Below are 18,140 nucleotides of genomic sequence, written 5' to 3' on the forward strand. Positions count from 1 at the left end.
CTCCCACCTCTGCGAGGACACGCCTCTCATCCCATCCACCGCTATACTAATACCGACTCCTCCCACCTCTCCGAGGACACGCCTCTCATCCCATCCACCGCTATACTAATACCGACTCCTCCCACCTCTCCGAGGACACGCCTCTCATCCCATCCACCGCTATACTAATACCGACTCCTCCCACCGCTCAGAGGACACGCCTTCCTCCCCATCTACCGCAATACTAACCCGACTCCTCCCACCGCTCCACAGACACGCCTTCCTCCCTATCACCGCAATACTAACCCGACTCCTCCCACCGCTCCACAGACACGCCTTCCTTCCCATCTACCACAATACTAAACCGACTCCTCCCACCGCTCCACAGACACGCCTTCCTCCCTATCACCGCAATACTAACCCGACTCCTCCCACCGCTCAGAGGGCACGCCTCCCATTTTTTCTATAGAGATGTTTCCAACCAACAAGATGGCCGACCTCGGTATGCGGCGACGTCACGTGATCCTGGTTCCAATCCTACTGTATATATAAAGTTGGATGACACAGGAAAGAGGTGAGATGCATTGTGGGATGGATTGTGATGTAGTTCCTGGTATAGAACTACATTTCCCAGCATGCAGTGTGATCTCTCCATACAGAGAGAAGGAGGAGGGGTCTGTGTATATATTATGTATGATAGATCCTCTGTATGTGGGATGTAGGTAAGGTGTATATATTATATATACAGTGTGTATTGTGTGTGTATATGATGTGTGTACACTGTATAGAGGTGTTATATATATGTATATAGTATATGATGTGTATACACTGTATAGAGGTGTTATATATATGTATATAGTATATGATGTGTATACACTGTATAGAGGTGTTATATATATGTATATAGTATATGATGTGTGTACACTGTATAGAGGTGTTATATATATATATATAGTATATGATGTGTGTACACTGTATAGAGGTGTTATATATATATATATATATATATATATAGTATATGATGTGTATACACTGTATAGAGGTGTTATATATATATATATAGTATATGATGTGTATACACTGTATAGAGGTGTTATATATATATATATGTATATAGTATATGATGTGTGTACACTGTATAGAGGTGTTATATATATATATATATATATATATATATATAGTATATGATGTGTATACACTGTATAGAGGTGTTATATATATATAGTATATGATGTGTATACACTGTATAGAGGTGTTATATATATATATATATGTATATAGTATATGATGTGTGTACACTGTATAGAGGTGTTATATATATATATGTATATAGTATATGATGTGTATACACTGTATAGAGGTGTTATATATATATATAGTATATGATGTGTGTACACTGTATAGAGGTGTTATATATGTATATATATATATATATATATATATATAGTATATGATGTGTATACACTGTATAGAGGTGTTATATATATGTATATAGTATATGATGTGTATACACTGTATAGAGGTGTTATATATATATATATATATATAGTATATGATGTGTGTACACTGTATAGAGGTGTTATATATATATATGTATATAGTATATGATGTGTGTACACTGTATAGAGGTGTTATATATATGTATATAGTATATGATGTGTGTACACTGTATAGAGGTGTTATATATATATATGTATATAGTATATGATGTGTGTACACTGTATAGAGGTGTTATATATATGTATATAGTATATGATGTGTGTACACTGTATAGAGGTGTTATATATATATATATATGTATATAGTATATGATGTGTGTACACTGTATAGAGGTGTTATATATATATATATATATATAGTATATGATGTGTGTACACTGTATAGAGGTGTTATATATATATATATAGTATATGATGTGTGTACACTGTATAGAGGTGTTATATATGTATATAGTATATGATGTGTATACACTGTATATAGGGGTGTGTACTGTGTATAGGATATATATATATATATATATATATATATATATATATATATATATATATATATATATATATATATATATATATATATATATATATATACACATACACTGTGTGTGTGTGTATATAATGGGTGTACACTGTATGATATATATATATAATGATATACACATCACTGACATCCCACACACATAGTATACACTATATACAGAATACACATATATATATATATCTATCACACAACACAGGAGTATACAAATCACTCACATCCTATATACACACAGTGTGTGTGTGTGTGTGTGTGTGTGTGTGTGTGTGTATATATATATATATATATATATATATATATATATATATATATATATATATATATATATATATCTCTATTAGTATATTGGGGTATGCACTGTACATTGTTTAGTAATCTCTCTGCAATCAGTTTGGGGGGAGGGGTGTAGTGTGGTTGGTGTATGGGGGAGGGGTGTAGTGTGGTTGGTGTATGGGGGAGGGGTGTAGTGTGGTCGGTATGGGGGGAGGGGTATGTAGTGCGCTCTATATTGTAGTATACAGAGCATGTAGATGTTCTATTCTGTGTCTTCTGTATTGCCCTCATCACCCTCTTGTGGTAGATGACATGTATTGTATCCTCTCTCATGTTGTACAGATCTGGTGGCCCCCCTCCTCTGATCCCAGGTCCTGGCTCTCCTTATTCCTGACATTGGTGATCAGGATGGAAGAACGGTTCCCCTTCTCAGGTCCTATAGGTGAGTACTGAGGCTGGAGGTTTCCTCTGACCACAACCTGCTTAGGGCTCCTCCCACAGTTTGACCACAACCTGCTTAGGGCTCCTCCCACAGTTTGGCCACAACCTGCTTAGGGCTCCTCCCACAGTTTGGCCACAACCTGCTTAGGGCTCCTCCCACAGTTTGGCCACAACCTGCTTAGGGCTCCTCCCACAGTTTGGCCACAACCTGCTTAGGGCTCCTCCCACAGTTTGGCCACAACCTGCTTAGGGCTCCTCCCACAGTCTGGCCACAACCTGCTTAGGACTCCTCCCACAGTCTGCTCTTTCTTAATAGACGCCAAATACATTTAGCCATCTTGCAGGCCATTATAACATTGAGTTGTGGGTGGAGTTGTGAATTGTGGCTGGAGTTGGCCAGACAAGCAGTCAGGATGGTGTGGGTGTGATGGATCTTCCAGCTTGGGTGTCTCCATCAAGATATACAGTTTCCTCCAGTCTTGACCCAAGAACCGGGTATTATAGCTGAGCATACAAGGACTAGACGACACTAGCTTAGGTGAAAACTGGAACTTTTATTGTAAACTCACCCACAATATACTGTATAGCACAGAAGATCAGGTAAGAGCCCAATCACGTGATCTTTGACAACTAGCACATCTAAGGAACAGACAACATACACAGTACACTAATTACCAACAAGCCTTGATTAGTCCGGGGTTGCCCAGACCATCCAGGCACCCAGCCCACCATCCTGGATACACAAAAGTACATTACACATTTATTATAATCCTATAACATCCCACAATGGTTCCATAAGAAGGTAAAGTGGTCCAAATATTATTCACATCTCCAACAGAAGATCAGACAGACAGAAACAATAGGTGACTCAATTAGCAATGGGAATTCACCCCTAGGAGGCACACAATGGGGAATATTACAATGAGAGAGAAAGACCCCCTAATAATCAGACTATAGCAGGAGACCCCAGTATCAGGTGGCTTGAGCTGATTCTATTAACGTCTACTGCTAAGTCTCAGTCTAAAGCAGTCATTGCTGGTTTGGGTATAGAGACCCCCAAATCTGTATCTGTATGTTTTGGGGAGACATGGACCTGCATCCAAAGCATGACCACTCCAAGGGTCCCCCAGGCTCACTGGGAATTGAGGATGACCACCTCCTCTCCCTGGTCCTTGGCCAGCCACTGGGGAGGGAAATGGCTCCTCCCCTCCCTGCATCTCTGACTGTCGCTGGGAAGTGAGGATGACCACCTCCTCTCCCGGACTGTGGATCTGCAGCTGGGGAGGGAGGATGACCACCTCCTCTCCCGGACTGTGGATCTGCAGCTGGGGAGGGAGGATGACCACCTCCTCTCCCTGGTCCTTGGCCAGCCACTGGGGAGGGAAATGGCTCCTCCCCTCCCTGCATCTCTGACTGTCGCTGGGAAGTGAGGATGACCACCTCCTCTCCCGGACTGTGGATCTGCAGCTGGGGAGGGAGGATGACCACCTCCTCTCCCGGACTGTGGATCTGCAGCTGGGGAGGGAGGATGACCACCTCCTCTCCCTGGTCCTTGGCCTGCTACTGGGGAAGGGAAATGGCTTCCTCCCCTCCCTGCATCTCTGTCACTGGGAAGTGAGGACAACCTCCTCCTCTCCTGGACTGTGGATCTGCCGTTTTTGGGGGGGGGGGGGGGGGGGATGAGCACCTTCTCTACCAAGCCATGGATCTAGTGCTGGGGAGTGAGGACAACCACCTCCTCTCCCTTCTCCCCCCTGGATCCTGGTCTGCTACTAGGGAAGAAGAACCACCACCCTCTCTCCCTGGGCCTAGGGAACTGCTCTGGGTGTGGGGCAGAGGTCTTGGACCCTCTTTCCATTTCGCCAGTGCCTCTGCTGTTTTTGCAGACAAGGGTGGACAGAGCTGGGCAGCACTCTGTCCCATGGCCAGCGCTTCAGCTGGAGAAGTTTGTTGTAACTCCACAGATTCTGCTGGCAGGAAACCCCATGGTCCTGTCAGTGTTGTGGGAGAAAGGCGTGCTGCTTCTTCTCAAAATAAACAAAAAAAGGATTGCGCTAGGTGCATGTGCTATAAAACTCAATAAATGTTATAAATATTCAACCGTGATGGAGGTCCTGCTGCTGAACACTATAACCCCGATATAAGGGCAAAAAACAATGTGTATAAAGTGCAGCGCTGGACAAGATCAATAAGTTATTATCAAAATAAAATGATACAGTGTAAGTGAAAAAAAATCAACACTACATACAATGAATGTACCAAAAAAATAGTGAAATGGTTCAAAAACAATGAAAAAGTCCAAAAAAAATCCAAAACTGATTGCATATAAGAGGAGCGTGTTAAAGGATCCCAGTGTAATGCTCCAACTTAGTAGTGCTGCCCGTCACCAAGTGTAAGAAGAATGGAGGCTTACCAGAAAGCCTGCGACCGCCCTTACTCAGGGGGGTCAATACAGGCTTGGTAGATCACCAGAGAATTCACGATAGGACATAGGCTGATGGTCCTCGACTCTCCTTCCTCCTTCCCAGGAATGTCCTTAGTGACAGCAGGGAACGCTCCGGACAGTGAAGTAACAGGATACCTTGAAAGCTCAAGCACTCCAGCAGGTGAACTGTGTTAAAGAAAAAGGGGATTCCCATAGTGTAGATTGCCAAATACTTTTATTTTAAAAAATATCAAATGAATGCTGTATATATAGCTCAAATGCAGAGTAAAAAATCCACAGAAATCCAATCAGAGATAAAAAAAAAACTAGTTTGCCGTTTAAAATTGAATCGTGCATGCGCGATACGAGTTCACGTTGTGACCCTACGGCCGTTTCGTCACAACTGACGTCATCAGGGGTACGTAATCACGTACGCGCATGCGCATTAAGTAGCCAGACGGCGCTACGTGAAGCGCCGCTATTGGCTAAGACAACCCAAATAGAAAGTACAATAAGTCAACTTGGAGGCTAATCACAGCCTATCTAGTAAACTGAAGGAAGGCAAAGGCGTTAATAGCCCGCTGTAAATGCTATTCACCAAGCAAATAACATGACATGCTAGTGAGACAGATGCCATCTAGTGGACAATCAACATACATACATTATAAACAGTAAGTAAACATTACACTCCGTAGCAAAGGCTATTAGTGTTCCTAACAACTAAACAAAAAGGATGACCTACACCTCTAATCAAAAAGGAAGAGGCATTGGACCAAAAAATGAATAGATAATAGAGAATAGATGCTGCTTCTTCTCTCAGGAAGGCTGAAGCTGCTGTTGGTGCTGGGCAGAGCTCAGTGATGTTCTGCCCTGATGCCAGCTCTTCCGCTGTGAAGCAAAACGGAAAGTCAGTGGCTTTGCACAAATCCTCCAGGGCCACTGATTGTTGCAGGCAGAGGTCAGCAGAGCCTCTGCCTTGGTGTCAGTTCCTCTTCTGGAGGTTCACTGGGTTGTTCTCCTCAGCAAAAAAGTCTATTAAATCCCCGGTCTCTGGAGCTGGTGGCGGAGGAGTAAGGACGACCACCTCCTCTCCCAAGTCTTTGACCTGCTGCTGGGGAGATGAGCCGGCTGCTCCCGTACCCTTATCCGGCTGCTGGACAGACGTATTCCTCCATCCAAGCTTGTCCTGTGCAGAAACAGGTTCATCAAGGTGAGTCAACACTTGCTGCATCCGCCATAGGAGCTCAGTTTCTGTAGTTGGAGGTGGGCAAAGCATATTATCACTCTGTCCCTTTGCCGACACTTTAGCCAGGATTTCAGAGCTGTCCGCTGGTATTTCCTGATAGTCTCAGACAAAGGGAGCCCAGACCGCTGCTGAGCAGAGTCTAGCAGACGTATGTAGGCAATCTCCAGTTCCCATTCCTGATTGGCTAGAAACTCCAAATCTTCCAGTGCCCAGTGGACTTCCAAGACATTCAGCCTCCGGTCTCTGTACTCCAAGATTTCCTCCGAACGCCACTCCAGATCACTCCCAAAGTCAGGGTCCATGATCAGGCTCCAGAACAACAGTCCCAGGCCACCATAGCCAAAGCCTTCCTTCGGGCTGTCACCTGCTGTCCAAGGGCATGCTTGGGATACATGTCACCAGAGGGCTCTGTAGCTGAACCAGCCTGCTTAATTCAGGTGTCCTCTCCTTGTGCGGGTATTCCCCCAATAACAGCACTCACACTTCATAATGTGACCAGTACCTTACGTGGATGTAAAGTTGAAATTTTCCTTGGCGGTGCTGCTCTTAGTCCAGCTCTTCCTTCCAGAGTTGATGGAGGCCAGAGTCATACCATCCCAGCAGAACCTGCATTGGCACAGGTCCTCTGTGCTTCATCTGCATCTCTTGCACTCTCCTTATGAATTCCTCTTCCATGGTGGCTCGTATCTGTACCTCTCCTGCTAACCGGAACTTCAGATCCCGGTGGTGGTCTGGATATCCCAGACTGCAGGAAGCATCCCACCGCTTGCCACCAAATGTGACGAAACCGTCCAGCACCCAGCTTTGGTTCTTCCATCAAGATACAGCTCCCTCCAGTCTGGACCCAGGAATCGGGTATTATAGCTGAATGTTGCACCTAAGGACTAGATGACACTAGCTTAGGTGCAAACTGGAACTGGGACTTTATTGTGAAGTGACACAGAATATATACCATGCAAGATCAGGTAATAGCTTGATCATATTATCCTTGCCAATTAGCACATCTAAGGAACAGCCAACATACATACACAGTACGCTAATTACCAACAAGCCTTGATTAGTCCAGGGGGACCCAGACCATCCGACATGAAGCCCACCACCCTGGATACACAAAGTATATTACACATTATTATAAACACAAAACATCCCACAATGGTTCCATAAGAAGGTACAGTGGTCACAATATTAATCACATCTCCAAGAGATGATCAGACAGACAGAAACAATAGGTGACTCAACAATGGGAATGCAAACCTAGGAGGCACATAGGTAACAGAAAAACTCATAACACCTTAATAAACAGACTATAGCAGGAGACCCCAGTATCGGGAGACGCCGGTATCGGGAGACCCCAGTATCAGGTTGCTCTGAGCTGATCATATTAACATCTGCTCTGAGTCTCACAATCTAAAGCGGTCATTGCTGGTTTGGGCACAAAGGACCCAAATCTGTGTCCCAGGCCTTGATTCCCAGAGTCTGTGTGTTTTGGGGAGTAAATCCCAAAACCGAAGCAAGACCACTCCAAGGGTCTCAAAGAGTAGTGTTCCCTGAAAAGCCAGGGCCCATAGTCAGACAAGAGGCCACTAACGTGTGCAGGTTCCTGGAGGTGCCGGGATCCCAGGTGAAGCTGATGTGTGGATGTGTGCGGGTTCCTGGATCCCAGGGGAAGCTGATGTGTGCAGGTTCCTGGAGGTTCCGGGATCCCAGGGGAAGCTGATGTGAGGATGTGTGTGGGCTCCAGGATCCCAGGTGAAGCTGATGTGTGGAGGTTCCGGGATCCCAGGGGAAGCTGATGTGAGGATGTGTGGAGGTTCCAGGAGCCCAGGGGAAGCTGATGTGTGGAGATCCGGGTTCCAAAAGGAAGCTAATGTGTGCAGGTTCCTGGAGGTTCTGGGTGTCTGATGTCTGATGTGTGGAGGTTCCAGGATCCCAGGTGAAGCTGATGTGTGCAGGTTTGGGGATCCCAGGGGAAGCTGATGTGAGGATGTGTGTGGGTTCCGGGATCCCAGGTGAAGCTGATGTGTGCAGGTTACTGGAGGTTCTGGGATCCCAGGTGAACCTGATGTGTGCAGGTTACTGGAGGTTTCGGGATCCCAGGGGAAGCTGATGTGTGCAGGTTACTGGAGGTTTCGGGATCCCAGGGGAAGCTGATGTGAGGATGTGTGCGGGCTCCAGGATCCCAGGTGAAGCTGATGTGAGGATGTGTGCGGGCTCCAGGATCTCAGGTCAAGCTGATGTGTGGAGGTTCCGGGATCCCAGGGGAAGCTGATGTGTGGAGGTTCCGGGATCCCAGGGGAAGCTGATGTGTGGAGATCCGGGTTCCAAAAGGAAGCTGATGTGTGCAGGTTACTGGAGGTTCTGGGATCCCACGTGAAGCTGACGTGTGCAGGTTACTGGAGGTTCCGGGATCCCAGGGGAAGCTGATGTGAGGATGTGTGCGGGTTCCTGGATCCCAGGGGAAGCTGATGTGTGCAGGTTCCTGGAGGTTCCGGGATCCCAGGGGAAGCTGATGTGAGGATGTGTGTGGGCTCCAGGATCCCAGGTGAAGCTGATGTGTGGAGGTTCCGGGATCCCAGGGGAAGCTGATGTGAGGCCGTGTGGAGGTTCCAGGAGCCCAGGGGAAGCTGATGTGTGGAGATCCGGGTTCCAAAAGGAAGCTAATGTGTGCAGGTTCCTGGAGGTTCTGGGATCCCAGGTGAAGCTGATGTGTGGAGGTTCCAGGATCCCAGGTGAAGCTGATGTGTGCAGGTTTGGGGATCCCAGGGGAAGCTGATGTGAGGATGTGTGTGGGTTCCGGGATCCCAGGTGAAGCTGATGTGTGCATGTTACTGGAGGTTCTGGGATCCCAGGTGAAGCTGATGTGAGGATGTTACTGGAGGTTCTGGGATCCCAGGTGAAGCTGATGTGTGCAGGTTACTGGAGGTTCTGGGATCCCAGGTGAAGCTGATGTGTGCATGTTACTGGAGGTTCTGGGATCCCAGGTGAAGCTGATGTGTGCATGTTACTGGAGGTTCTGGGATCCCAGGTGAAGCTGATGTGTGCAGGTTACTGGAGGTTCTGGGATCCCAGGGGAAGCTGATGTGTGCAGGTTACTGGAGGTTTCGGGATCCCAGGGGAAGCTGATGTGAGGATGTGTGCGGGCTCCAGGATCTCTGGTGAAGCTGATGTGAGGATGTGTGCGGGCTCCAGGATCTCAGGTGAAGCTGATGTGTGGAGGTTCCGGGATCCCAGGGGAAGCTGATGTGTGGAGGTTCCGGGATCCCAGGGGAAGCTGATGTGTGGAGATCCGGGTTCCAAAAGGAAGCTGATGTGTGCAGGTTACTGGAGGTTCAGGGATCCCACGTGAAGCTGACGTGTGCAGGTTACTGGAGGTTCCGGGATCCCAGGGGAAGCTGATGTGGGGATGTGTGGAGGTTCCGGGATCCCAGGTGAAGATGAATTGTGGAGGTTCCAGGATCCCAGGGGAAGCTGATGTGTGCAGGTTCCGGGATCCCAGGGGAAGCTGATGTGAGGATGTGTGGGGGCTCCAGGATCCCAGGGGAAGTTGATGTGTGCAGGTTCCTGGAGGTTCCGGGATCCCAGGAGAAGCTGATGTTGTATCCCAGGGGGAAGCTGATGTGAGGATGTGTGCGGGTTCCAGAATCCCAGGTGAAGCTGATGTGTGGAGGTTCCGGGATCCCAGGGGAAGCTGATGAGGTATCTCAGGTGGAAGCTGATGTCAGGATGTGTGCGGGTTCCAGAATCCCAGGTGAAGCTGATGTGTGGAGGTTCCGGGATCCCAGGTGAAGCTGATGTGTGAATGAATGAATGATTTGTATAGCGCTGCAAATGCTAACTGAATCGCCTTAAGGCGCTCGATCCGTCCTGTGTTGTCCAGCTTCTTAGAAGAGGTAGGTCTTGAGTTTCTTTCTGAAGGCCTGATGGTTTTCTTCCACGTGAATGTGAGTAGGTAGAGCGTTCCATAGCCGTGGTCCTTGGACTGCGAATCTTCGTTCTCCCTTTGTTTTGTAGCGGGGTTTTGGAATAAGGAGGAGGTTTTGGTTAGAAGATCGAAGACTGCGATTGGGTGTGTAGCGTTTTATTTTCTCTTGGAGGTATTGAGGGGCGTTACCTTGTATACATTTGTGGGTGAGGCAGAGGGTCTTGAAGGTGATTCGATTCTTTACGGTTAGCCAATGTAGGCTCCTCAGGGAAGGGGAGATGGATTCCCAGGGTTTTTTTCCTGTTAACAGTCTTGCCGCCGTGTTTTGGATTGTTTTTGAGTTGTAAGCGCGCAAGCTGATATTGGGGTACTTCTATGTAGAGGGAGTTTGCATAGTCGAGTCGGGAATTGATGATTGTTCCAACTACTGCTGCTTTGTCCACTTCTGGGACGAAGGGGATGAGTCTACGTAGCAGGTGGAGGAGATGGTGAGATCCGCTGACTACTGATCCTATTTGTGCATTCATTGACATTTCTGAGTCAAAAATGACTCCGAGACTCTTGGCTTTTGTGTTAGGAGAGATGGTCTGTCCAAAGATGGTGGGCGGTGTCCATGGGGTCTTAGTTTTGGAATTTTGGTTTGTGTGTAGGAGAAGAAGCTCCTACACACGAGGCATTTTTCTAGTCGCTGATGATGGTCTTTTTCTCCGGTGATGCTAAAGTAGAGTTGGGTATCATCAGCGTATGAGTGGAAGCAGAGGTCCGATTTTCTGATGATTTTGAGGAGTGGGCGGATGTAGATGTTGAAGAGCACTGGTGACAAGGGTGAACCTTGAGGGACTCCACAAGAGATTGCGCAGGTTTCAGAGGTGAATGCTCCTAGTTTCACTGTCTGAGAGCGATTTCCTAAGAAGGATGCGAACCATTGTAGATCTAAATCTGTGACTCCTGCTACTTCTGTGAGGTGGATGAGTAGAGTATTGTGGTCCACTGTATCGAATGCTGCACTGAGGTCCAACAGTGCCAGGAGACATGATTCTCCATCATCAGCTGCTTTGAGGGCGTTGTCTCATATTTTGAGAAGTGCTGTTTCTGTGCCATGGCCTGGGTGGAAGCCTGATTGTAGAGGGTCCAAGAGATTGTGTGTGTCCAGGTGGTGTTGTAGCTGTTGTACTACTGCTTTCTCAATAATCTTGGAGATGGTGTTGAGGCTTGTTATCAGTCTGCGATAGTTAGGGTCCTTAGGGTCGAGGTTGGGTTTCTTTAGGAGGGGTTTGAAGATGCCATGTTTGAGGGCGATTGGAACAGTCCTTTCTTTGAACGACTGGTTGATGAGGTGTGTTATAGAAGGAGCCAAGATGTCAGAACATTCTTTCAGGAGTTTTGTGGGAATGATGTCGTTTGGTGATGTGCTGTCTCTAAGGCTTCTGATGATGTTTTTGGTGGTGATTGGAATGTGTGGAGGTTCCGGGATCCCAGGTGAAGCTGATGTGTGGAGGTTCCAGGATCCCAGGTGAAGCTGATGTGTGGAGGTTCCGGGATCCCAGGGGAAGCTGATGTGAGGATGTGTGGGTTCCAGAATCCCAGGTGAAGCTGATGTGTGGAGGTTACGGGATCCCAGGTGAAGCTGATGTGTGGAGGTTCCGGGATCCCAGGTGAAGCTGATGTGTGGAGGTTCCTAGAGGTTCCGGAATCCCAGGTGAAGCTGATGTGTGCAGGTTCCAGGATCCCACGTGAAGCTGATGTGTGCAGGTTACTGGAGGTTCCGGGATCCCAGGGGAAGCAGATGTGAGGATGTGTGGAGGTTCCGGGATCCCAGGTGAAGCTGATGTGTGGAGGTTCCAGAATCCCAGGTGAAGCTGATGTGAGGATGTGTGGAGGTTCCGGGATCCCAGGTGAAGCTGATGTGTGGAGGTTCCAGAATCCCAGGTGAAGTTGATGTGAGGATGTGTGGAGGTTCCCGGCATTGTAAGGGTGGGTATATTGGGTAGGAGCGGGTATATTGGGTACACTCGGGGGTAGAGGTGGGTATATTGGGTACACTCAGGGGCAGGAGCGGGTATATTGGGTACACTTAGGGGTAGAAGAGGGCATATTGGGTACACTCGGGTGGGAGCGGTTATATTGGGTACACTCTGGGATAGGATCGGGTATTTTGGGTACACTCGGGGTAGAAGAGGGTATATTGGGTACACTTGGGGTAGAAGAGGGCATATTGGGTACACTCGGGGATAGGAGCGGGTATTTTGGGTACACTCGGGGATAGGAGCGGGTATTTTGGGTACACTTGGGGGTAAGAGCGAGTATATTGGGTACACTCGGGGGTGGGAGTGGGTATATTGTGTACGCTCGGGGGTGGGAGCGGGTAAATTGGGTACACTCGGGGGTGGGAGCGGGTATATTGGGTACACTCAGGGTTGGTAGCGGGTATATTGGGTACACTCAGGGGTAGATGTGGGTATATTGGGTACACTCGGGGGTGGGAGCGGGTATATTGGGTACACTCGGGGGTGGGAGCGGGTATATTGGGTACACTCGGGGGTGGGAGCGGGTATATTGGGTACACTCGGGGGTGGGAGCGGGTATATTGGGTACACTCGGGGGTGGGAGCGGGTATATTGGGTACACTCAGGGGTGGGAGCGGGTATATTGGGTACACTCGGGGATAGAAGAGGGCATATTGGGTACACTCGGGGGTAGAAGAGGGCATATTGGGTACACTCAGGGGTAGAAGAGGGTATATTGGGTACACACAGGGGTAGAAGAGGGCATATTAGGTACACTCAGGGGTAGGAGCGGGTATATTGGGTACACTCAGGGGTAGAAGAGGGCATATTGGGTACACTCAGGGGTAGAAGAGGGCATATTGGGTAGAAGAGGGCATATTGGGTACACTCAGGCGTAGGAGCGGGTATATTGGGTACACTCAGGGGTAAGAGCGGGTATATTGGGTACACTTGGGGGTAGGAGCGGGTATATTGGGTACACTCAGGGGTAGAAGAGGGCATATTGGGTACACTCAGGGGTAGGAGCGGGTATATTGGGTACACTCGGGGGTAGGAGCGGGTATATTGGGTACACTCGGGGGTAGAAGAGGGCATATTGGGTAGAAGAGGGCATATTGGGTACACTCAGGGGTAGGAGCGGGTATATTGGGTACACTCAGGGGTAGGAGCGGGTATATTGGGTACACTCAGGGGTAAGAGCGGGTATATTGGGTACACTCGGGGGTAGGAGCGGGTATATTGGATACACTCGGGGGTAGAAGAGGGTATATTGGGTACACTCAGGGGTAGAAGAGGGCATATTGGGTACACTCAGGGGTAACAGCGGGTATATTGGGTACACTCAGGGGTAGAAGAGGTCATATTGGGTACACTCAGGGGTAGAAGAGGATATATTGGGTACACTCAGGGGTAGGAGCGGGCATATTGGGTACACTTAGGGGTAGAAGAGGGCATATTGGGTACACTCAGGGGTAAGAGCGGGTATATTGGGTACATTCAGGGGTAGAAGAGGTCATATTGGGTACACTCAGGGGTAGAAGAGGATATATTGGGTACACTCAGGGGTAGGAGCGGGCATATTGGGTACACTTAGGGGTAGAAGAGGGCATATTGGGTAAACTCAGGGGTAGGAGGGGTATATTGGGTAGAAGAGGGCATATTGGGTACACTCAAGAGTAGAAGAGGGTATATTGGGTACACTCAGGGGTAGGAGCGGGCATATTGGGTACACTCAGGGGTAGAAGAGGGCATATTGGGTACACTCAGGGGTAGGAGGGGTATATTGGGTAGAAGAGGGCATATTGGGTACACTCAAGAGTAGAAGAGGGTATGTTAGGTACACTCAGGGGTAGGAGCGGGTATATTGGGTACACTCAGGGGTAGAAGAGGGCATATTGGGTACACTCAGTACTCTGTGTATCTTTCCTTCCTCAGGACATTATGGAGAACTCCCGATGGTGAAATGTGAGTTGGTTGCGGACTCGGAACGACGGGGTGTCGGTGACGGCATGAAAACCGGTAAGAGGAAAGGCAGAGATTGGGGGACGGCTGAGGGGTAATTCTCGGGGTGTCCTATCCATGTCCCCCCCTCATTCTTCATCTGTGACAGAGAGTGACCGCATCCAGTATGAGCGCCCGGAGTCCGGTCCTGACCTCATCATGAAGGTGGAACCAGAGGAGGACGTGTCCAGGTGGGGACCCCCGCTACCCCGAGACCGTATCCTTCTGTCCAGGACCGAGCCGGGTGAGTGACGTGTACCAGATATATTACTGCGCTGTGACCGCACTGTGCATTATCATACAGACCACATACCTATAGAGTGACCGCATTCTGTATAAAACACACCATAGTGACCCCATATGTACATCATAGAGCTATAGACTGCTCATATATCTACATCATATACCTACAGAGTGACCACATTCTGGAGCAGAAAAGAACTGTCAAAAGACCTGCGTAACAAGGTAATAGAACTTTATAGAAATGGAAAAGATATCCAAAGCCTTGACTGTGCCGGTCAGTACTGTATAATAGTTTTATTAAGAAGTGGAAAATTCAAGGATCTCTTGATACCAAGCCGGGGTCAGGTAGACCAAGAAAGATTGCAGCCACAAGTGCGGGAAGAATTGTTCGGGATACAAAGAAACCCCCCACAGGTAACCTCTGGAGGAATCCAGGCTGCTCTGGAAAAAGAGGGTGTGGTGGTTTCAAGGATCACAAAACGTGAACAAAAATGGGCTGCATGGTCTAGTTAACACAAAGAAGCCTTTACTGCACCAATGCCACAAAAAAGCCTGGTTACAATATGGCCGACAACACCTTGACACGCCTCACCAGGCTTTTTCTGTGGTCTGCTGAACACGGGAGTACTCGTGTGAGCGTTTCTGTGTTCATTTATAAACAGAGGAGGTAGTGAACATGCCGGTTATATTTCCTTTGCCTTCTGGTATGAATGACTGGCTGTATTGATGGGGGAATTCCTCCCGCAGTGCGGTTGTGTTACACGATGATTACTGCTAGTGGATATAGCCGCCGGCACTAATCGCATGTAAAAAAAAATCGGCCAGGCTGGTTATACTTCCCATGTCCTAACCTTCTCTATGTATCTCATACAGGATCGTCGTCGGGGATCTTGGCGTACGTGGCCCCATCAAACCGTTTCAGCGCTGACCGGCAGCGTAGGCACCCGGGGACAGTTCTGACCCGCCCAACACGCGGAGAAACTGCGCGGTTCCTGGAAAGGGAACGGCTGAGGAACGTGAAGTTCAGCGATCGGGAGAACAACGTCCTGGTGAGGAAAATCTCTGAGAATTATGAGAAGATTCTGGGCAGGCTGATAACGGGAACCTCTGCGGCAGAGAAGAAGGAGATCTGGAGGGACATTGTGGCGGCGGTGAACAGCGTCTCCCACCATACCCGCACCGTGGCTCAGTGTAAGAAGAGGTATTCCGACATCAAGAAGAAGGTGAAGGAGAAACTGGCCAAGCAGAGAGGTGGGAAGCAAGTCAATGTCTTCTTCTGGCCGTACGAGAAGCACATGCTGAGCCTCATGTCCAGCAAGATGGCCCTCAGCCTGAACGGAGAGGTGGACTCCCCGGCTATGAGCGAGGAGGAGGACTCAGCCCACACACTGACCCCATGTGAAGGTGAGAAACCCCCTCATATCAATGTTAGTCACTCCTGGTGGTCTCCACTCAGATATTAGTGCAGGGGGTAGGGGAAGAGAGGGTTAGAGTCACTCCAGGTGGTCTCCATTCAGATATCAGTGCAGGGGGGTGGAAAAGAGGGTCAGTGTCCCTCCTGGTGGTCTCCACTCAGTTATTAGTGCAGGGGGGTAGGGGAAGAGAGGGTTAGTCACTCCTGGTGGTCTCCATTCAGTTATCAGTGCAGGGGGGTAGAGAATGGAGAAGAGAATGTTAGTCACTCCTGGTGGTCTCCATTCAGATATCAATGGAAGGAGAAGAGAGGGTTAGAGTCACTCCTGGGGGTCTCCATTCAGATATCAGTGCAGGAGGGTAGAGGATGCGAGAGAGAGAGTTAGTCACCCCTTAAGGCCTCCTTAACTCCTATCATGTGGGGGGGTGTAGGGGGCAGAGTTTATCTCTAGTAATGAACAAAGTCTTACTCTCTCTTGCTCTTCTTGCCATAGCCCTTCCCATCAGGCGGAGCCTCAATGATGGTGGACAGAAAGCGGACAGCACGCCAGGGAAGGAGGACATGGCAGAGGAGACCTCGCTGGCCTCCACAGAGAAATATGACTTGTTTAGTGACCAGGACAGCCAAGAAAATGGGGACATTTCTGAAGCCCAATGTGACTCCCAGCAGTCCAGCTCAGTTCCATCACAGAACGATCCCGACCCCCACCAATCAGATGCAACACTAGAGCGTTCGCTCCGCCATCTCTCAGCCTGTGTGAAGGCCCAGACCGCCACGCTGAGGCAGACAAACGTCATTCTAAGGAACCTTTCTACTAACATGCAGAATGGCTTCCAGCAGTTGGTTCACATCATTCAGCAAGTAGCTAGCATGCCTCGGACAGACAATCAGCCCGGGACCATTGGTCAGTCCTCCACCCAACACACAAGTATGCCAGCTAGTGGCCATATTGGGCGTGGCAGACCTGGCCGTGGCAGAGGAGGACGCCCACACAGTGCCTCCAATCCAGCAAGGAAGAGTCGGGGGAAATCATGAGACGCTTACTGACTTCATTCTAATAAATTTATCGTTTTAAGTTAACTTATTGGAATCCCTGTATTTCAGTGTGTGACTGCACCAGAGGAGCTTACACTCTAATGATTCAAGTACAGCTACACAACCTTACATGATTGCATATGTCCGTGAGATGGCATCTGAGGAGGGATACAGAAGGGAGACATTAATGTGTGTGCCGGAGGAGAGATACAGGGGAGAGACCAATGTGTGTGTGCTGGAGGAGGGATACAGGGGAGAGACCAATGTGTGTGTGCCGGAGGAGGGATACAGGGGAGAGACCAATGTGTGTGTGTGTGCCGGAGGAGGGATACAGGGGAGAGACCAATGTGTGTATACCGGAGGAGGCATAAAGGGAAGAGGCCAATGTGTGTGCTGGAGGAGGGATACAGGGGAGAGGCCAATGTGTGTGCCGGATGAGGGATACAGGGGAGAGACCAATGTGTGTGTGCCGGAGGAGGGATACAGGGGAGAGATCAATGTGTGTGTACCGGAGGAGGGATAAAGGGAAGAGGCCAATGTGTGTGTACCGGAGGAGGGATAAAGGGAAGAGGCCAATGTGTGTGTGCCGGAGGAGGGATACAGGGGAGAGGCCAATGTGTGTGTGCCGGATGAGGGATACAGGGGAGAGACCAATGTTTGTGTGTGCTGGAGGAGGGATACAGGGGAGAGACCAATGTGTGTGTGTGCTGGAGGAGGGATACAGGGGAGAGACCAATGTGTGTGTGCCGGAGGAGGGATACAGGGGACAGACCAATGTGTGTGTACCGGAGGAGGCATAAAGGGAAGAGGCCAATGTGTGTGCCGGATGAGGGATACAGGGGAGAGACCAATGTGTGTGTGTGCCAGAGGAGGGATACAGAAGAAAGACCAATGTGTGTGTGCCGGAGGAGGGATACAGGGGAGAGGCCAATGTGTTAGTGCCGGAGGAGGGATACAGGGGAGAGACCAATGTGTGTGCCAGCGGAGGGATACAGAGGAAAGACCAATGTGTGTGTGCCAGAGTAGGGATACAGGGGAGAGATCAATGTGTGTGTGCCGGAGGAGGGATACAGGGAAGAGACCAATGTGTGTTTGTGCCAGAGGAGGGATACAGGGGAGAG

At 48.9% G+C, this 18,140-nt stretch overlaps 1 protein-coding gene across 2 annotated transcripts; it reads left to right on the forward strand.

Moving 5' to 3' along the window:
- The first annotated feature begins 532 nt into the window (after positions 1-532).
- LOC141122104 (uncharacterized) lies at positions 533-17,064 on the forward strand. Of its 2 annotated transcripts, none has more exons than XM_073611934.1 (6): positions 533-553; positions 2,629-2,728; positions 14,262-14,345; positions 14,437-14,571; positions 15,444-15,974; positions 16,478-17,064. In XM_073611934.1, the coding sequence occupies exons 2-6, from the start codon at positions 2,695-2,697 to the stop codon at positions 17,017-17,019; spliced, it is 1,326 nt and encodes a 441-aa protein (XP_073468035.1). In that variant the 5' UTR covers positions 533-553; positions 2,629-2,694; the 3' UTR covers positions 17,020-17,064. The 2 variants fall into 2 exon arrangements, with proteins under 2 accessions (XP_073468035.1, XP_073468034.1); XM_073611933.1 differs by lacking the exon at positions 533-553 and adding an exon at positions 561-701.
- Positions 17,065-18,140: the final 1,076 nt, after the last annotated feature.

Source organism: Aquarana catesbeiana, unplaced genomic scaffold (assembly GCF_042186555.1).
Source record: "Aquarana catesbeiana isolate 2022-GZ unplaced genomic scaffold, ASM4218655v1 unanchor243, whole genome shotgun sequence".
Classification (NCBI taxonomy): Eukaryota; Metazoa; Chordata; class Amphibia; order Anura; family Ranidae; genus Aquarana; species Aquarana catesbeiana.